The following is a 22,487-nucleotide window of genomic DNA, read 5'->3' on the forward strand; positions in this document are numbered from 1 at the left end:
TTTTGCCTTTTTAACAAGCATGCTGTGACATTGCTCACAAAAATAATGAGTCAGCAGCATTTCAGCCGTTTCTATCTGCTGCTAAGCCCACCTGAGTGTAATGACCAGCTGGAAACAAATGTGAAAAGCTGTAAAAACAGAAACCTAAGTGGGCCTGGGGGCTGTTGTCAGGTTGATCTGTTAATCAGGTAGAAGTGCGAGAAAGTGGGCGGGGGGGGGTTACGGAGCTGAGACGGCAGTTTCATCAGTCTGACAAGTTCCGCCACCAGGCTCAAACACAATGACTTTCACCGAGTTGTCATCCAAGACAGGAGTGTAACCCTCAGCCTTCTCAGGTTGCACAACAACCAAAAATGTGAAGTGGGGCCGCTGTTGCGCTTGACAAAAGGCAGCATGGATCCTCAGTCTTTGAATGCGTTGCTCTATTCTGGCAGGCCTCAAGACTAACAGTCTACAGTACTCATTAACTTTAGCTGAATGTTTTAGTTCTTGTTAAATGGGTATTTTTTTTCTTGATTTTATTTTTATTTACTGTCACGGTGGACCAAAATGAACATAATGCAGTCAAATATCTCATTGCTTTACTGCTTTGTCCAATTAGATTTTTTTTTTCATTCCAGAGCAGGAGGAGGCAATTCAGACCTAGAGAGCCTTAGTCCTGCTTGTTTTTGTGTTGGAAGTGGGAAACTTCAAAAACATGTAGGACTATCGCTCTCTAGGACTGAAGTTGCTGACCACTGACCCAGAGTGAATGTGACATTTGAGCAAATATTAGCTGGGTTGAGATCAAACTCAATGAATATTTGTCGCTTTAGTGTGTTTTTGGCTTAACATTTCATTACACCGATGAATTAAAACTTAGTGGTAATTTTTTTAAAAATATTTAAATGCTTGTTTGGTTCAGTAGGTGTAGACACAGATCAAATATCAGGCACTTTCACGACAAGGGCTGCCAAATTGTGCCACTCGTCATGACGAAGTTGATTATCAAAATCGTGAGCAACTTAGTAGTCAAAGAATCATTTATTAATGTATTTATTTATTTGCGCACATAGGGTTTGTTTTTGGTTTTTGTTTTTTTTTTGCAAAACTGCCTCATCTCCCCATTCTCCGACAAGCGGTATGCCTGTTTGTGATGTGCATGCACACTAGTGGAGATCCAAGATGTAAAAAGAAGCACTGTGGGTCATGCAGTGTCATAGTTTGACCTGTGTTCACAACAAAGTCCGAAAGTTTGTGTCCATTTCACCCAAAATACGATGCAAACCTCTTTTTCATGGCAGCAGAGTGGTCAAAAACAGCATCAAAAAAGTTATGTTGTGGCTGATGCCTGATTTCTTTTTGGACAGTCATGTTTGTTAGCACGCCCACCTCATATTGCAGAGGTGCAGGGTTTTGATTCTGGGGCCTTCCTGTGTGGAGTTTGCATCTTCTCCCTGTGCCCACGTGGGTCTTCTCCGGATACTCCGGTTTCCTCTCACATTCCAAAAACATGCATGGCAGGTTAATGGAACAATCTAAATTGTCCCGAGGTTTGATTGTGAGTGCAAATGGTTGTTCCATCTATGTGTGCCCTGCGATTGAATGGCAACCGGTTCTTGTGTATTGCGCCTACTGCCCGAGGACAGCTGGGATAGGCTCCAGCACGCCCACGATCCTCGTAAGGAGAAGCAAATTAGAAAATGGATGTATGGATAGACAGTGGTGATTGGAAGCTAATATCAGATATTTGCTACCGTGTGTGTTTGATGTCGCGCAATGTTCTGTAGAATGCGAACATACTATAGTGTCTATTTTGGATTATGCAGGCATTTGTCAATGATGCTCAATGCTCTAAAAAGGAAGCACCTTGTGGCTGTTGTGAGATTTTATTTCTTACATGGGACACTCTCTAGCCGGAGTTAGTGCATACAGGTTACAGTGTGTGTGTTTTGTAACATGATGTCCTCTTTGGTATGACATTTTGAAGCATCTCGTTGGAATAAGGATACATTTGTAGCTTTCTTGTTGACAGCAGCAGAGAGGCTGGTCTACGGTGTTTCATAACGTACACTTTAGCAGCAGCAATTCACAAGAGTATTTGGACATAGTTTAAAAACAGGAAATTACAAGTAAATGACCTGATCTTGAGGAGGGAACTGGGTTTGTATTGCAGTGGAGGCTGGCAGTGAGAATATGGGGCTTCCTTAAAAATGATGTGGAAAGAAACTATCAGGGCGCTATTGCATCAGACCAAATGCCATCATTCACTCTCTTGTTTTGGAGAGCGATGATTAAGAGTCAATATCCAGCTGACAACGCTTCAGGAAATTGGGATTTATGTCATCTAAAACCCCATTTACAGTACGTCTGCATGTTGGATCAAAGAGAATTTGTGTATTTGTGTGTCAAATTGACCTGTTAAAGTTAGTTTATACTAACATTGTGATGGGTTTGTTTGATACTACAGCAAATTTATTAAAAAGGCCCCAATGATTTTACCTCATTTTACCCTCACTTTGATAAACATGACACTCACATACAAGTTACATAAGTAGTAACCACGGTGTGTTATAATTCAGGCAGCCATGCCAAGTAAAAGCAGCCGTTAGAAATAATTGCTTGATTATGATTTGCTCCTAGCCATCCACCCAGTCCTCAACTGTAAATTGCACTGAAATTGCAATGGCAAGTATAAAGAAACAGCTTCAAACGTGCTATTGTTTCCGCGAAACAGCACAAAAATAGATTTCTTTTTTCCAGTTGGTAAAATGTGGGGTTGCCATCATGGCAGGGCTCAAGACTGTGACTACTGTGGTCACAGTGGTGCAACTGAAAAAGATTACAGCAAGGGTGCCCAAACATTTTTGACCGAAGATCTACTTTTGGATCAACCAACCCCCCGTGATCGACCTGTTACCACGCACGAGCGCATATGCTCGCACGCACGTACACACGCATGCCATGATAAGATAAGTTAAGATAAGATATCCTTTATTCGTCCCACAATGGGGAAATTTACAGCCTCCAGCAGCAAGAATGTATGTAGAAAGAAGAAAGGAGAAAGAGGAAAAAAAACAACAAACATCTTTCAATTAAATACAATATGAACACAAATGGATAAAAATTATTATTATTATTATGATTGTTATTTATTATTCATCGGTAGGAGCGATGATGAGCAACAGCCTGACACTGAGGCATGCGACGCACTTAGGCAGCCTGTTAACGATCATAGCTCACGGGTACCATTTTAAAATGCTTCTCTCGGCCTTCCAGATTCCCATTCTTTGCCTGTCCCCTCGGTGAATTGTATAAAACAAACTCTGAATGAGAATAATGACTACGATAAAAGATATAGCGCATCAACTCTGATCACAAGCTGCAACTGCAGACTGCTGCACTGCTGCTAACTACTTCCGGTGACGCAGTCACACGTCACCGTAGGTTAAAGATGACCTGCTTTATTTGATTTATTTTAAATACTTTTTGTGAAGGTGAGACTGATAGAATGATTAGGGTGCAGTGTGCATTAACACACAAAAATATATTACTAACATGCACATAGACACAAATGTTGGGGTTTTTTCCCCTCGACACTCCTCGGATCGCCTTGTGACCAGTCCGTGATCTACTGGTCGATTGCGATCGACGTAATGGATTAGAGGTTGCCCCTGTTCAACCATCTGATCGAGGGGGGAAAATGGTCTCCTTGACTCTAAAAGCCTCAATTTGGTTCATCAACAGACACGCTTATGAAGGCCTCAGACAATCAGAGAAAGTAAAGGTTTTGGGACACTCCTCTGATTGGCCATGGTCCAAATATTCCGGTACCTGTACTTTTTTTTTTTAACTTTATTGAACACTGAAAGAATATCCCTCTAAATGTGGGTGTATGCATGCATGCGTGTGTAATTCCAACTGCAAGGCCTCCCAGACTGCTGGTTGAGGATATAGTATAGTGTCAGATTTGCACTACAATTACAACCACGTATGAGGATTTAGTACAAGAACCGTTTTTGTGAGCCTTGTCCGCCAACTGCTCACCGGTTGAACACCAGAGAAATAACCATTCAAGCATCAGTGTGCAGCATACGTTGGCTGAATGATAGTGTGGCTTATTTTCTTTCAAATTTAATAATAGTGATGAGGGTGCTGTTAAAATACTTCATGAAGATGATCATAATCCCTTCAACTGATTTCTACAACTCAAAGGGATTGTCCCACACTGGTACCATATTTATGAAAGAAATCATTTCCATCCACCACACAGCGCCGTTTTGTCTGCCTGCGCCTCTATCAAATCTAACAAAATCATCCACTGAGGTGTCGCGTCTACCAAATTGACAAACACGCTGAACTAAATCATTACCCCTGCACGAAAATGACAATGAACACAGTTTTAAGCCAAGCATAGACTTCCTTCTGTCATCGAACTTCGGATGTGTCGGCGAGGCTGTTTCATGGGCCGAGCATGCCCAGATGAGAGCAACACCGCCCTAAACACGCTGGACAAGACTTGTGCATGAAAATGAAGTTACACCCGTTTTTCCGTCAAGAGTATGGGCGCCAGTCTACCAAAATTGGGCGGCAAGTCATTCAAGTAAGTTCCTTGTTTTGTGGAACTGGTCTGAAAATAAGAACTTTGTTGACCTGATTGGTAATCATTTACCAATCATTATTGTCTAACATACAGACCACTTTTTTTTTTTTAATAAGATTAAATTACGTTTTGTGCTGGGGCACTCAAGGAAAAAGTTGGGTGCACCAGTGCAACCAGTGCAACCAGTTAGTCTGGAGCCCTGCACGTTAGTCTCGCGAACAGGCGATGGGTAGAAAAACGCATTTGTTTCCATCTTTCGTTAAGACAGAGAGAGGGAAAAATTTGTCGAAAGCTGGTCTAACCCTGCAGAGACAATGACATCACGTGAAAGATGAACATCTGACCATCAAATCTGGTGTCAAGCAAAATTAGTCGTCGCGTCACATCATCAATGTAGCCACCACATTACAAGCAAAAACCCGTGACGACTGTTGCTTGATAAGAAAAGTGTGTTTGTCCTCTGTCTACTCTTTCACCTGCATTTTTTTTTTTCTCCTGGGGGTGGGGTGGGGGGGCAAAATGGTAACTGACAACTGTCAATGATGAAACCCCACGCGATGTGCACACCAAATTCTTTCAATTCTTTAGCTATGTTTTCATTCTCTTGCAACACACGTGCACATAGCGGGCAGCAAATGAACATGTAAGCAAGAATACGAGAGCTGGAATAAAACTAGAATAAATCAGATAAACACTGTCATTTTCGGACAGGTGTTAATGTAAGAATATGTTGTCGTAGTTGTAGTACTGAAGAAATATGCAGTACCGTACCTTATCTAGCTTAAATGAGAAAGGTAAATTGTTGACTCATTCACTCCCAAAGACGTTTTTAGACGTCTTTTCAGACTTGGTCTAGAATTGACTGGTGCTGAATGAGTTAAAAACATTTCGATGTATGATACCGTGTCGTTTAACACCACTGCCTACGACCATCTGAATAAGAAACACGAGGATTTTAATTATTAGCCAGTCGATTGGAAATTTCAAGTTGAGGGGCAACTTTTGATGACTGTGTGATGTGAAATGAGGCAACCAAACTACAGTATTAGCATGATGCGGTGCTGATCTATACCACTGCAAACTCCACCCACAATAATGCACATTCTATTAAATTGGTGTAACAGTATGTGGTAATCAAAATGGAGTTCCTGTTACTGTATTGCTCTTTTGTAATGCAGAATTTGTGTTCTCTCTCATTGGCTTGTGCGAGTGCTCCAAATGTCATTCATCTGCATATTTACCCAGCCGATAAGAAAATTGCCTCAAACCACACTCATATTTCGGTGTATATTTTAATTAGAGCACTATAACAACCAAACACGGACGTGAACAATATTAGCAACCAGAAATTTCTCTCATGAACATTGGTGCCAATGACGTGAGCGGCCCACATTAGATGTTGCCATGACAAACAAGCTGTAACAATACATCTATTTCTACAACACCTCTCAAGGGCAAATAGCACAAAATGCTTTCAGACACGTTGTATCAAATCTTGGTTCACCATGGCATTGAACTATCAAGCAGCTGTACTCTACTGTATGCATCCCATATTATTGGCCACGTTTAAAAAGGAAGAGAACAAAAGTGTGGTATGTAACATTTTAAAAGGGTAACGTTTGACTGCATTAAAAAAAAATAATAATAAAGCCAGTATTCATTGCCTCGTGTTTCTTGACCTGCTGCCATTTTTGTTGTAATGCTTCTTATCCGTTTCAATCAACGTTTATATAGCATATATGGTACTTAATCCTCCGTGTATGAAAATGAAATGAGTAGCTTTGCTAAATTGAACAAAACCAATTCTGGTAAAACACTCATTTACCTTGTGTAAATACGTTATGAGAGCAACTGAAAGTGCAATCTGCAACAGACACGAATCAACAATGACGATGCGTCTAACTCCATTACCGAGCTGAGTCGAAGAAGATTCAGAAAACCGATATTTTTTTTTCTTGATGTTGCTGACCCACATTATTGAATTGAATTGAATACAACTTTATTGTCAAATGTGCAGATGAAATTTCTTCTCTCTCAACATAAAACAAGAGGAGCCGCTGCGGGTGTCCGCGCCGCCATCAAAAGAACAAAAAAGTTAACAAAAAATGACAAAATAATACAAGACAACATATGAGACACAAACAATCGTGCAATTTTAACCACTTTCCTGCATACACTTTGTTATCTGAAGCTGTTATATATGAAAGAGGAGCGAATCAAAGTGTCCTTTTCACCAGTGGATCAAAGACGTCATGCTGCTGTTACAAGCTAAGCTTGATTAAATTTATCAAACATAATGTTAATTTTTGAACATTTTGAAGCAGTGATCTTGTCCTTTACGACAATCACTATTTGTTTCTGTGTTCGGATCTTGCTTTGATAGTCCTTCATTGTGAAAAATATTGTAATAATGCAAAGGGCGAAATGGGAATTGCAATTTCTAGTCACAAACATGAATAGAAGTGAGGGACAAAAAAAGACAATCAAGGTATGCAATGACGGAGAGCATAAACAGGTTCATCTGTGATATATCTGAAAGCAGACGTGAAGAAAGTACCACAGTGCAATTCCTTCAGCCCAAAAGGTGCACAAGTTAGTGTGCTCACACACCCTGCCATGCACCTACAAGAAGAATTCCCTTCATTCCACAAGCGGTCAACCACGATTCAGCTGACAACACGAAGGTGCCACAACAACATGAGCAAGTCGTTCCAATGAATCCAGTGTGACTTCATAGTTTGGGAGGAGTTATTTCTACCACGCCGACATTAATGACTATTAACTGAGGAAAAAGGTACCATTACGGAATCAGGTAAGACTAGCTTTTGAAAAAGTCGGCTTGCAAGATCAAGCATGCAATATTCACATGGTCAAGAACAAGATGACTTCAAATCAGTCTTCAGCTACTCAATAATGCTCCACATTCATGTGATATGTAAACCTACAATATATGTTAAACAAGCGCCACCATTATAATTGATGACAGTCGAAGATGATGCATACATGAAGGCCCCGCTATTTCAAAACAATTTTACTCGAATAATTACTGTACATTTAAATCAGTGCATGTTTCAGAGTTAACCTGTCGCCGTGATATAACCTTAAACAGGCAATGTCTAAAGTAATATGTTGACATTCTTAGTTGTAAAACAAATTGAAACAGCTGTGAATTAAAGTAGAGTTTGCAGTTTTTTTCAAGAAAAAACCGTGCCCAAGGAAAAACAACCTATCGGAGGCTGAAGGAGTGACTGATGAGGTGTCAATCACCTGCCAATTCAACCAGTTAATTTTGTGTCATTTTAGTATGACTAGTGCTTCTTTTTTTGTTGAAACTGACTCTTTATCACAACTACGCACTTTTATAATTGGCTGCCATTACAAATGACCATGTTTGAAACGCGTGACTGTTCATGTCAGTAAGGGGCGCAACCCTGAAAAAAAAAGATTGACTGACCTTTAAACTGTACAACTTTAGTGACATTTGAATTCAGATGTTCCATTGTATGCAGTGAGACAGCAGGGAAACATTTAAAGAGCAGTCAAACTCTTCCAAAGTGATGGGATGGTTACAGAGGAGAAAATGTGTCATAGCGTGGCCTGACACGTGCGAGTGTGTGGTGGAAAAGCCATGTCACGGAGAACTTGCGAGGACGTTTTGAAGATTCTTCTCTGGAGAATCCATCCATCCATCCATCCATTTTCTGATCCACTTATCCTCACAAGGGTCGCTGGAGCCTATCCCAGCTGTCTTCGGGCAGTAGGCGGGGGACACCCTGAACCGGTTGCCAGCCAATCGCAGGGCACACATGGACAAACAACCAGCCGCGCTCACACTCACACCTAGGGACAATTTAGAGTGTTCAATCAACCTGCCATGCATGTTTTGGGAATGTGGGAGGAAACCGGAGTACCCAGACAAAAAAATCACTTAGGACCGGGGAGAACATGCAAACTCCACACAGGGAGGCCGGAGCTGGAATTGAACCTCTGCACTGTGAGGACTACGCGCTAACCACTGGACCACCGGGCCACCTCTCTGGAGAATGTGACACTATAAAAAGGCAGTGGCATTTAACACTCCAAAATTCTCGAACATGAAAGCTGCATGATATGTGCCGAGTGGATGTTTACATAAGATATCCTTTATTTGACCCACACTGGGGAAATTTACAGCCTCCAGCAGCAAGAATGTGGGTAGAAAGAAGAAAAAACAAACAAACACCGTTCAATTAAGTGCAATATAAATACAAAATGGATAAATCGCAGTGCTATTTACAATTGTTTTTCACAACACACACTTCACATCATTTAATTATTATTAATATGATTGTTGTTATTTTTTATTCAGCAGCCTGACAACAGTCGGTAGGAACGAGCGACGGTATCTCTCCTTCTTGCAGCGCGGGTGTAACAGCCTCTGGCTGAAGGAGCTACCAAGTGCTGTCAGGGCGGGCTGGAGAGAGTGGGAGGGACTGTCCATCATAGCTTTTAGCTTAGTTCGCATCCTTCTGTTGCCCACCTCCTCCAGAGTGTCAAGGGAATTCAACTGTCTAACTATTTTGAATGTCAGCCTCATCTTTCGCAGTAATGCGGACTTCAGCACTCACACCGGAACCTGTTGCTGTGACAACGGCACGTTTCTGTGGCAACGGTGATAAATACAAAAATCAACGGGGGACTGAGTCACTTCCTGTTTCATACAATCCTTCCTCTTTTAAGTCTGTGGGTTTGTTGGGGCCACATTCTACTCCTGCGGCATCAAAAGCAAACATACTCAGCTGTTAACACACTCAAATGAAAATACGTGTGGGCCAACAAAGGAGCAGACCTCACCTGCAGTGGCAAAAATGTGAGCACCTCTTTAAGTATATATACAGTATACATATGATATCATCAGGCCGCATCGACAAAAAAAATTCTCCTCTTTATCCTGATGTAGTCATGTAGGAGAATATTGTCATTCCCTGACAAAAAAAAGAGGCTCGTGTTACAAACAAACCTCCTGGACACCTGAATTGTGTGTAGACTATCAGAAACGCGGAATAGACAAGGAAAAAGGATAGAAAGCCATGATTCTCCTGGGTGGATCCATTTCACATAGCGAAGTTGTGAGTTTTTCATGGCGCTCTCCTCATAATGGAAAGAAACCTACAAGCCAGTTGCAACCTGCTCTAATTGCATGAATGGGCCTGATCCAACTTGGTACTAGGCACTGAATACTAAAGGCAACACATGTCTCATGTGTTTAATCCAGTGGATCACTCCCTTTTCCTGAGATTTGGAACTACCAGGTCCGTATATAAAAAAAATAGCATAGCAATATGGCAAGACATTCAAGGTCATACTTATTCTCAAATTACAACAAAGCTACAATCCCAAATCTACTCGTCAGTAAAGTGACGGATTGCACTGCTGATCACTGGATCAGACTTCTAGCTCTAACCTTTTCGCCTCTTCAAGATGACAAAGATACTCGTAGGCCATGTTCTGCTGTCGCCTCTCATCCATCTCCTCCGCCGTGAGTCGCTCCACGACATCCAGGACAGCTGGAGCATGAGAAACATAAGAAAAGATGTATTAAAAACAAAAACAGAGTTGTGTTTGTTGGGTTGCAGAATACAGAATGGAAATGATCTGTGAGCCCACTTTCCACACAGCTTGCTGACTTCTCGACAGTTCCCTGAACTGAGGGAATTCACAAAGGAAGCCAGGCTCGTTTAGTACTCACCTGCGTGGCTGGTTAACATAATTGGGCTCTGGGTTGCCGGTCTGTATAATGTAGCTATGCTTTTGTGCTTGTTTACACACTGGGGATTCAAAAGAAGGGGGAAAATGCAGTGAATGTTTGTGGAGTAGCTCTCGTGAGGGAACAGAGCGGAGCGGTGTTTCCTAATTATGGGGAGAGCTTGTGGTGAAAGGGGGGAAGCAATACAGTACAGAGGCCCCTTTTAATCCTCCTGTCATAGGTAGACCTGTATGGCACCACAGGCCACATCAGCCGGAGATAGACCCTGTTCTCAAAAACAACAGATGAAAAGTGGTGTGCACACATTCCCTCCTTGACGCGTTTTGCTGTTTTCATGCTTACATGTAAACTGCTAACGTCTTCTTTCCAACGCCATGTATAATTAACACGTTGATTTTAGGTGTAAAATTAGAGGTGAATTTGTCTTTTTTTTTTACTGGCCCATCTCTCAACGCAAAGATTGGGGGGGGGGGGGTAAAAGGCGGAAGTCTGACTTTGGCTCCAACCATGTTGCCAAGCTTTAGAATGAGTTGGGTGTGAACGCTTCTTATAAATTAAAGAAACGTTCCTCAAGTCATCGTTTCTTTGTAGAAAAGAAGAAGAGAAGTCAGGAGCTGCTAACGTGCAGCGTATGGAAAAAAGGCGCCAGTCTGGCATTCCAAAAAAGCAAAAATGACAACTTACAGCCATATCTCGGCCGCGGCCCGTCTGTCTCGTCTGAAGTTGACATCCTCGTCTTTTGACAAACGTCCACCTTCTGTACTCCGAGTTTCACTTCAATCTCGACTTGCTCCCACACTCTGTCGAAAACCGAGTTAGAGCAAAAGAAAACAGACAAGGACCTTTCGGTCCTCTTGTTCGTCCAGTGCACACTTACAGTTGAAACTTTTTTTTTCTTCAAACCTCACTTGTGTCACTGGGTGTGTTCTTCCTAATCCAAAAGTATGCGTTTCAGGAAACGGAGTTCCGCGAGCTCGACCGCGTCAAACCTGACGGCGCAGCGACTCCTGCTGTCCGCTGCAGGCAGAGGACACAAAGTTTGAGCAAAAGTCATGCTCATGGTATGCCTTTGGGGTTTGCTACAATGGCCCTATATGCCCAAGAGAGAGAGAGAGAGAGAGAGAGAGAGAGAGAGAGAGAGGTAGATACATATACTGGATAGATACTGGATATATGTAGATAGAGGGAGAAAAAAACAAACAAAATAAATGTTTCAGAAAAGAACTACACAGTTCAATACAAGTGCAATATAAAATATACCAAGAGGGAGAAAAAACAAACAAAATAAATGTTTCCGAAAAGAACTACACAGTTCAATACAAGTGCAATATAACATATAGCATCAGCAATATATTTGTAGAATAAGTATAATAAATTAGCAATGGCATACAAAACACGGCATAAGGTGGCTGTGCTATTTACACTGGTTACAGGTTTTCACGTATGTTTATTCAGCATCCTCACAGCAGTCGGTAGGAATGGGCGGTGGTATCTCTCATTTCAGCGGGTTGAACAGAAGGGGTGGGAGGGACTGTCCATTCTAGCTTTGAGTTAAGCGACCATCCTCCTGTTGCCCACCTCCTCCAGAGTGTCCAGGGAGCAGATAGATAGATAGATAGATAGATAGATAGATAGATAGATAGATAGATAGATAGATAGATAGATAGATAGATAGATAGATAGATAGATAGATAGATAGATAGATAGATAGATAGATAGATAGATAGATAGATAGATAGATAGATAGATAGATAGATAGATAGATAGATAGATAGATAGATAGATAGATAGATAGATAGATAGATAGATAGATAGATAGATAGATAGATAGATAGATAGATACAGAGAGAGAGAGTGACACTGACATTCACCTGTACCTGATTAAACACGCTAAACCCACCCATGCACGGCATTGTATGTTTATTTTCTCAAATTTATTTTGTTTTGAGGCGGGGGGGAAGGGTCTGGACTTATTGTTTTTGGTAGAGAATCTTAATTGGAGTTTTATCCGTGTGCTTTGAGAATTTTTGGGATTTACAAAAAATATATATTTTCCCTATTGTATTTCAAATGGCAGTTTTTTTCATACATGTGGTTGGAGGTCCCGTGGCCCCCCAAGTAGCACTGATGAAAAATTTGTGGCCTCCTCAATCATTTACATTGCCTATCTGTGATGCATTCATTATCCTTGATGTTCATCTGAAGGTCATTCTCGTCGGCCAAAGTTGCACTTTTGCTGGGAAAAAAAATGTTTCTAAGACTCTATTGTTTTACTTGTGCATTCGTCTATTGCGCTGAATTCCCTTACAAGTAAGCATATCCATCCATCCATATCCACATCCAATCATATCCAAAGCAGTTTAGGATGCATTCAATATGAACGACATCAAAGCCATTTGAGCATTTATTAGATGTGAAAGATATCAAAGCCTATCTTTGGGGAAGCTGTGTTTCGCGATGCCACTTTTTAACTAATTTTTACACAAGAATTCTAACATCAATTACAGGTTCCGTTTTTTGTTCAAGAATCCTGTGACACCTGCTGAACTGTTGACCCTCTCACTGCAGGTTAACCTTAAACCATACCATAGTGATATTGGTGCCTCTTCAGCTTCTCTATTTAACCGGATCCGCATGATTCTGGAAATATAATATTGTTGTGTCAATGCCCATCACACCAATGAGGTACTTAATGGTTTGCCTGCTAGCATACACAACAGACTGGTCTTTGACCACAAAATAAAATGAATATGTGATACTTTTGTTTTGTCCCAAACAAGAAATACATTTATCCGCGAACATAATTTTCTTCATTCAAATATCAATCCTGAAATAAAGTAAATGTCAACGATTATGTTGCTCTACATTTTATTCATTTGTTTATTTATTTTTGCACTCACAAAGCACATAAAATCATCCTACCATTTCATTCAATTTGGAATGAACGTTACCATGTTGCATTTCCGTCATTCAGCTTTATCTCACCATCACTTCCTCAATGGGGTTGCAGATGAGCTGGAGCTGATCCTAACTGATTTGGGGCAAAACAAAGTATACAGGTACACCCTGCTTTGGCTGCCAATGCACGCACAGAAAAACAACTATTCATACTCACATTCATCATTCAGAAAGCCAATTTGTAGGCTTCAATTAACCTAAAATGTTTTCTCTGTAGGAGACTGGACTGTCAGAATTGTTTATGTTATTTATTCCTTTGTTGAGTGTTAACACCCCCCCAATAGAAATGATTTTGTGATTTTCTAGTTTGATTTTCCATTCTGGTGGATTATTTTCGATTTTCTCTGTGTCATTGAAGTTATCGTTAATTTACGTTTTTCGGAGGCGGTCCTTGAACGCCTCTGGAGTCGAACGACAGAAGAGAAGACACGGAGACGGAGAAGGATGTACCTGTATTGGCTGAGACTGTGAAAAGCATTAATAAAGTATACGTTTTAAAAACCAACACCACAGCTCTTCTTTTTCATACTCTGGAATGGCGGTCTGACCTACTCATTAACTTCCTTTTTGATATTGTTGAGCCACTGTACTTTCGTTTTGATGAGAGATATCCCTTTATTTGTCCTGCAATGGGGAAATTACAGTCAGAATTCAGAAAGGAAAAACGCTGGGTAGGGAGAGGGGGAAAAAAACACGCTCGAACTATCCTCTTCTGAGATGTGGCTTTCTGTTTACATTTTCGAGTAAAGATTACTGCCTATATGCAATCAAATTCACATATGGCCAAAATTCAGAGATTGCAATTTGTATTCCTCCTCACGCTTATTGTTTTACAGATCTGATACTGAATACACATTCCCTACCCTCTCTCTCAAGTTTCTGGGGTTCATTTCTTATAACTAGTTATTGATGGGAGCAATTATCATGGAGGCTAACGTGATTGGTGGCACATCAAGCGAGACCTAGTGAGGGATTTACTGCTATCACTGTACCCAAGGGCCAAAACATAATCACACAAAACCAATCTTGATCGGACCTGTAATATTAGGTGGAGGCTTTTCCAATAGGATGCAATCTCATCATGTCCATTCATGACACAAACGTGTCAACACATTGTTTATTTTTGCTTATAATTGTGATTTTTTTTCCATATTACAAAAAAGAGATGACAGAATTTACAGTATATCGTCAGACTGAGTAACTTTCTCTTTGAAGTTGTAATTTTCCATCCATCCATCCATCCATCCGTCCATCCATTTTTTGATCCGCTTTATCCTCATAAGGGTCGCGGGTGGTGCTAGAGCTTATCCCAGCCGTCTTCGGGAAGTAGGCAGGGGACAACTTGAACCGGTTGCCAGCCAATTGCAGAGTTGTAAATTTGTTTTTTCTAATAGAAATACAAATGTTTGTTCTCATGGCTATACAGTTGTACAGTATATCCATTAATGTCCCCAAATGACAACAGTTCAGTTGAGGTGTTGTGTCATTTTGAAAGACATTCACAACTGGATGGACCTAAATTCCCTTCAACGAAACCAAAACAAACCTACCCGGTAGTTGTTCCTGGTTAAAAAGAAAAACTGCATTTGCATTATGCATCTGGGCCTTCCGGCGCACCAAGTTGCCCTGCCCACAGGGCACCTGACAAATTGGTCACCAAAAGTAGACTGTGCTCAGCAACATGGATGTATCCCCATTTTCGTGCTGTGGCAAGTCTAGATAATGGTACAGTAGTTGTTTAAGTGGTAGACCGCGCTGCGTTTCAGCGGACCGAGAGTGTTTTTTATCACATACCCCCAGCGTACCCGACAATTTGGTGAGGAAGAAGTTGACAAAATTTGAAACTACCGGTACCTAAAACAAGGTGTATATAGTGGTGCTGGTGGTATAACATGATTTCGGTGTTTTGATTAAATATGAGGATTGGCTGGGAAAACATTACATTCCATCTCACAATGGCACACCAACGTACAAATGACCTTTTAAACTCATTTTTACCAAAAGAAAGGAAGCTCCACCCATGCGCACAGTTAGACTCTTTTAAAAACAAAGAACAAGTCAGAAACCTTGGTTTATGCTTCAAGAACATCCAAAGTGAAGGATTACATATTCCAAGCAAACCAGGAGAATCTTATTCATGCTTCTATCTCCAGCGGATTTTATTATTGTAGTGGTCTTCTGACTGGATTCAGACTCTGTTCACTTAGTGGAGCCCCAAGTTGAAAGCACACATGTTGAAGCAGCATTTAGTTGTTGGGCTACACATAAAGCTGCAAACAGAAGTGAAGTCAGCCCCTAATTTAAATGCTTTTAAATCCAGGTTAAAACTATTTTGCTTTCACCCCCCATACCAATGATTAACGTCATCTAAACATTTTAAAGTCCTTTAAGTCTTTTCACTTACAGGTATTTTAGAAAACTCTTTATTTCTTTATGTTTAACTGTTTGTTTTTTTTAAGTTTTCTATTAATGCGTTTTAATGTTGTCCATCTTGTAATAATTTTGAATAATCTACCGTACTTTTGTTTTCTCTGCTTTGCTTCTGAGTGTCATTAACTGTTGTGTTTGTAAATGCTTGCAGGTGTTGTGCCTATACTTGTGTGAAGCACATTGAGCTACCTCGTGTGGATGAAATGTGCTATATACTGTAAATAAGGCTACCTTGCCTTGCCTAATACGCTAACTTCATCTTCAATAACATCCTCAAATTCGCACATTTGAATACGATGACGGTGATGATGATGATAATGATGATGGCCGCATAAGATGGGTAAAACATGATGTTTTTCCTCATAGTCGTCCTCCCCGTGTCCCAGGCCTTTTTCAGTATGAGAACCCTCCAGGCAGGCAGCACACTTCATTTAGCCTGCCGCAGTGGTCTTTCGGGCGGGGCCACCAGTGTGTATAAGAGGACAGAAATCATCCGACGAATGGACATTCACACGTGGACCTGTTCACGTCTTGTGCTCCTCCCGCCTCCTCTCTCTTTACGACCTCGCCACTTCTGCATCCACCCATCCATGCAGAGTTCTGCCCTTTTCCGCGGGCTGCTGGTGGTCAGTCTGCTGGTCCTCTTGTGTCACAGCCAGACGTCCCAGGAAGTGTCTGTTGAGGACTTGGAAGGAGACAAAGACGAACCAGGAACAGACCGTGATTTGGTCAGTGCACTTGTTCTGTTTTGATGGGGGGGTTGTTTGTTTGTTTGTTTGAATTTTGGTGCTGCATACACTCTGAACTGGTTGGCAGCCAATTGCAGGACAAATAAGATGTTCTGTTGATACATTCTTTTGTATAGATAATACAAAATATTAAATGCCCCAAGTTTATTAATACTATACTCTTTCTCAGTGCATGCGTATCCGGGGCTCACAATGTACAGTATACTTACACTGTACTGTATATACTTTTCTTTTGATGACAGTAATAGTTTACAAAAAAAACTTAAACTTAAAAGCTAATTTTATGCATTATTGACTCCCCTAATATTCTAAAATCCATTCAAATGGACATGCCATACGTAATTTGGGTTGAGTGAGTGAAGGTCAAATTTGAATTGAAATTCAGAAAATTAAAAACAACATTTTCAGTTCTGCGCAACCCACTTGAGATAACTTATTTTTCATTCCTCACATTGCGTGACGCGCTGAGGGCAAGTGCTCTCTGTGTGAACGTACAGACAATTTCCTTTTGACCCATCTTCTACATAAAGTCATGTGTTCTGTTCTGTTCTGTTGATCTTACTGTGCAGGTCGAAGCACTGGACGTTTTGCTCAGCAGGATGCATAATCAGATTTCCACAGAGAAGAGAGGCAGCATCCCTCTGGTAAGGTGGTGTATTGACATTTTTATGCAAATAAGCGCCTTATACAAATCCGTCTTGTTTGCTGTAATGAAAGGCTGAATCCATTGTAGCGACCTGATAGTCAATACTCATTTAGGGCGATGTTTCATTCATTATTTTATTGTTGCTAATTAAACCAGGCAACTGCCTGCCTAATTAAAAGATAAAGTAAACAGACTTTCTGAGCGCAGTTGCAGATCAACTTAGATTGCTTTCCATATTAAATTAGCTGAGACAGGAGGTAAAAATACACAACCTCCCAATCCTCTTGACACAAATACAGACAGAACTTAGTTGCAAATCAAGCAGATCAAGAGGAAATGTTTGTTTCACTGACTAATGGTGAAATTAAATTTCCCACATTTATACATGACATTAATACACTAACTTGTTGGTTTGTGTGTGTCTGCGTCGCGTTATTATCATCTATGTTCTACCTTTAGTGTGGAATGGGCGACCGGTGTGCCATGAAGTTCGGGCCGCGAATTGGAAAGCTCTGCGACTGCGGCAGAGGAGCCAACTGCAATTCCTACCTGCTCAAGTGCATCTGAACCACTCTTAATTTGAAAATCAAGTTTGCAGGAAGAATGTGCACATTTTTAAAACAAAAAATCTTCTTTCTGTTGTCGGCCTGCAGTGCCAGCATGATTTGATGGTGTGTACCCTCCAGGTTGTAGCATGAAAGGTTCAGATTCAATAAAGAAATTCATCAACATTTTACATTTGAGTTTTATTTGCACAGCATTATGATTATATGCAAAATTCAAAAGATATATACACATATACATAAGCACTTTAATATGTAAATACACACACACACATATATATATACATTATATATATATATATATATATATATATATATATATACTGTATATCTATCTATCTATCTATCTATCTATCTATCTATCCATCTATCTATCTCTCTCTCTCTGTCACGTTGTGCCCGAAGCGATAGAATGATCGCTCCGTGCACAACAAAATAAGGAAGTGGATCCCCGAAATAGCAGACACAAAAAGAGATCTTGTCAGATAACAAAAGGAGTCTTTAATAACGAACACAAAATAACCCGACAGGGAGAATAACAAAAAGCGCTGGTCAAAATAGGGACCAGGGATAAAATAAAAGGACAACAGAAAACGCTTGCGGAAAAAAATGGCAAGGAGGGTCAGATTAGAATAATGAATATAAGTTTCACTCGCAAGAGGAAACAACGACGCGTAAATACAGCACAAGACTAAGAGGCAATGAATAAATGCAAGTAGGAATTGGGCGAGAGAAATTTTGGCACGGCGTGGAATTCTCCGGCAGTGAGTAGACTGCCAGAGCGTCCAAATAAAGGCTGCGCAATTACTCCCTAATGGGTGACAGGTGTGTAAACGGCAGGCAGAAAGCCCGCCCTCTGCTGGCAACCACGGGACGCAACACTCTCTCTCTCTCTCTCTCTCTCTCTCTCTCTCTCTCTCTGTCTCTCTCTCTCTCTCTCTCTATATATATATATATATATATATATACATATATATATATATATATAGCAGGATGCATTATATATATATAAAAAAAAAATCCTCATCTCACCCTTCGGGTGGTGTCCGTCCCTCATTCAGCTCGGGTCCTCTACCAGAGGCCAGGAAGCTTGAGGGTTCTGCGCAGTATCCTTGCTGTTCCCAGCACTGCACATTTCTGGACTGAGATGTCCGATGTTGTTCCCGGGATCTGTTGCAACCACTCATCTAGTTTGGGGGTCACTGCCCCGAGTGCTCCGACCACCACAGGCACGACTGTCACCTTTACCTTCCAGGCTCTCTCCAGCTCCTCTCTGAGCCCTTGGTATTTCTCGAGTTTCTCATGTTCCTTCTTCCTGATGTTTCCATCACTTGGGACCGCTACATCCACTACAACGGCTTTCCCCTGTCCTTTATCAATGATCACGATATCTGGTTGGTTCGCCATTACCATCTTGTCAGTCTGGATCCGGAAGTCCCACAGGATCTTCGCTCTGTCATTCTCCACCACCTTCGGAGGTGTTTCCTATTTTGACCTTGGGGTTTCCAGTCCAGACCATAACTGAAGTGTTATGGTCCGGTGGTACATCCCGTGTAGCGGCTTGCGTACAGTCTCAGGGTGCTGGATTTGGGATGGAACCCTCCATGCATGGTTAGGAGCTTTCGGGTCTTAATTTCCGTGGTCTGAATCTCTTCCTTTGGCCACCTTATTATTCCTGCAGGGTATCTAATCACTGGCAAGGCATAGCTGTTTATTGCCCGGGTCTTATTCTTGCCATTGAGCTGGCTTCTTAGGACTTGCCTCACTCGCTGGAGGTATTTGGCCGTAGCCGCTTTCCTTGTTGCCAGTTCGAGGTTGCCATTGGCTTGTGGTATACCAAGGTACTTGTAGCTGTCCTCAATGTCTGCTATTGTTCCTTCAGGGAGTGTGACCCCTTCAGTGCGGACTACCTTTTCCTCTCTGAGTCACAATCCGACTACATTTCTCAAGCCCGAATGACATCCCGATGTCGCTGCTGTAGATCCTGGTTGTGTGGATCAGGGAATCTATGTCCCTTTCGCTCTTAGCATACAGCTTTATGTCATCCATGTAGAGGAGGTGACTGATTGTAGCTCCATTTCTGAGGCGGTATCCATAGCCTGTCTTGGTGATTACTTGGCTTAGGGGGTTCAGTCCTATGCAGAACAGCAGTGGGGAGAGTGCATCACCTTGGTATATGCCACATTTGATGGACACTTGGGTAAGTGGCTTGCCATTGGCTTCAAGTGTGGTTTTCCACATCCTCATCGAGTTCGCAACGAAGGCTCTTAGGGTCCTGTTCACCTTATACAACTCCAAGCATTCAGTGATCCGATTTCAGATTAACTATTTCAGTGATTTCAGAAATCTGAAATCACTGAAATAGTATCTAGAAATTACATTAATTACATTTTAATTATTCATTTATCTATCCATCCATCCATTTTCAACCCCACTTATCCTGGAGAGGGTCGCTGGAGCCTATCTCAGCTGACTTTGGGCGAAAGGCGAGATAAACAATGAACTGGTCCCCAGTCAGTCAGAGGGCATATGTAGAGACGAACAACCATTCACACCCACATTCATCATTTTAATCAATAAACAATTAGAGGGAGGCAGACAGACGGAAGGACATGAGTGTGGTGGCGGTGAGGGGGTGCATATGACTGTAACGTAGTGTCCAATGTGTGGAGAGGATATACTGTCTTGTCTTGTATGTACCGGTAATTGTCCTCATTATGGTGTGCTGTGTATGTGTATGTTTTTTCTCAATGTATGTAGCAGCACAGAGGGACTGTCTTCCGAGACAAGTTTCTCCTATGGGAGACGTCATAAAAAGTCAAATCAAAATCAAATCATTCACATTGTCACTGAGTGAGAACTGAACCCACGCTGCCCGCACACAAGTCAAGCGAGTGTATCATGACACCATCAGCGACTTGTGTTATTAACTTATTTTTAAAAAACAACAACAACAACAACAACAACAACAACAACAACAACCAAAAATAACCCAGCTTTTCCATTTAATTTTTTTCTCGGCGATGACGTTTTTCAAAATGATCCGTCAACCCCATCTACGAGCAAAACATGTTATTTGGCTCTGTGTTCAATATGACTGCTACTTGTACTGAGCCAAAAAGCTGGTGTAAATAGAAACACATTTTATCCAAGGGCAGCCCCTTGTGAGGATAAAGCAGATCGGAAAATGGATGGTTGGATTTCACCCAAATTTAAATTTGAACTTCAAATGTAACCTGACCTGCCTGACCGATTGTAACCTTCTTTTCCAATGACTGCAAAATCTGTTTGCATCTATTTACAGATGGAAGCATATTAATACAGACAGTGACAGTAAATGTAAATGTATTGCAAATATTTACTGTACAGGAAAACGCTTATTTTTAATGTAAACACTATCGCTAGCTAAATTTCCCAAGGAGGGGAGTAATTCTAGACGCTTCCTCCACTACACGACAGTGAACCCCTGAATACTCACGACTCGGCATCACCTATTTAAAAAAACAAAAAATCTATATTATTGAATACACTGTGGGACGCTCAGTGGTCCAGTGGTTAGCGCGTCAACTTCACAGTGCAGAGGGTTCGAATCCAGCTCCGGCCTTCCTTGTTTGCATGTTCTCCCCGTGCCTGTGTGGGTTTTCTCTGGGTACTCCGGTTTCCTCCCACATTCCACAAACATGCATAGCAGGTGAATGGAACACTCTAAATTGTACCTAGGTGTGACTGTGAATGTGGATGGTTGTTCGTCTCTGTGTGCCCTGCGATTGGCTGGCAACCGTTTCAGGGTCTCCCCCGCTTACTGCCCGAAGACGGCTGGGATGGGCTAAAGCATCCCCCGCGACCCGTTTGAGGATAAGCGGATCAGAAAATGGATGGATGGATGAATACACCGCAATTAACTTTGGACATAATCTCAATACTGTATAAGTACTCTGGCTTCCACCCACAGTCCAAAACCAAGACAACTGTCTGAATGTCAGCATCAATGGTTGCTTGTTTTTATTTGACCCTGAGGAAAGGCGCAATAGAAAATTGTGGATTGATGTACAAAATTATGCAATGTTTCATTTGATGTAAAATGGACATAAGTGTGCCTGCATATTGTATTCATGCATACAATGACTTCTCAAAAACAAATGCTTTATCATGCCAGCAAAACTCTTTGCTGCTTTATAGAGTACTTAGAGTAACAATTGGTGCATTTTTTCATTTTTGAATGTGATTTCACTGCAATACTCATTGTACCAAATTGTTGTACTCCACACACACTTAACTACCTGCTACCAGAAGATGGCAACGTTTCATCACATAAGTACCGTACACTGCTTCGGCTTCATTTTGGTATTAAAGCTCGTGAACTTCCCCACGTCTGAATTTACATGCGGGTGTTTAGCATGACGACTTGTCTTGTTTTGAAATATTTAACATGCCATTTTTCATCAAAGAGTACTTTTGATTCTGTCGTTTGTGCTGTAGGTGTGCAAATGGTGAATGACAAAAGTATCCTAATTTGTGTGGAAATAAAGATGTCTTATTTTGGACAGGTCTTGGCTAGGCTCATGCTTTTATCCGTCTCAAAACTGATGCGAGCTCTGATGTCATTCCTTGTTACTTTTATTTTCAGCCAAGTGCATATTTTCATTGTATGTGGTGATTTTTATGATATGTTGGGATGCATTATTTGCATTGTAAGGTGATTAAACACTCTTAAATTATCCCTAGATGTGAGTGTGAGCGTGGATGGTTGTTTGTCTGTGTGTGCCCTGCGATTGGCTGGCAACCAAGTAAGGGTGTACCCCGCCCAGACGGC

At 41.3% G+C, this 22,487-nt stretch overlaps 2 protein-coding genes across 2 annotated transcripts in view; one reads left to right on the top strand and one right to left on the bottom strand.

Moving 5' to 3' along the window:
* Positions 1–11,245, bottom strand: part of iqgap1 (IQ motif containing GTPase activating protein 1) — a 44,221-nt gene extending 32,976 nt beyond the window's left edge. Inside the window, exons 1-2 of the mRNA XM_052063841.1 lie at positions 11,013–11,245; positions 10,026–10,128 (exon numbers count right to left, since the gene is read on the bottom strand). Of these exons, the coding sequence (XP_051919801.1) occupies positions 10,026–10,128; positions 11,013–11,058 (149 nt within the window). The 5' untranslated portion in view covers positions 11,059–11,245. The remainder of the gene's footprint in view (positions 1–10,025; positions 10,129–11,012) is intronic.
* A 4,869-nt stretch (positions 11,246–16,114) lies between these two features.
* Positions 16,115–17,847, top strand: cartl (cocaine- and amphetamine-regulated transcript-like). Its single transcript, XM_052064044.1, has 3 exons — positions 16,115–16,444; positions 17,035–17,109; positions 17,571–17,847. The coding sequence occupies exons 1-3, from the start codon at positions 16,115–16,117 to the stop codon at positions 17,676–17,678; spliced, it is 513 nt and encodes a 170-aa protein (XP_051920004.1). The 3' UTR covers positions 17,679–17,847.
* The last annotated feature ends 4,640 nt before the right edge of the window (positions 17,848–22,487 follow it).

The sequence above is a fragment of the Hippocampus zosterae genome, chromosome 4 (genome assembly GCF_025434085.1).
Source record: "Hippocampus zosterae strain Florida chromosome 4, ASM2543408v3, whole genome shotgun sequence".
Taxonomy (NCBI): domain Eukaryota; kingdom Metazoa; phylum Chordata; class Actinopteri; order Syngnathiformes; family Syngnathidae; genus Hippocampus; species Hippocampus zosterae.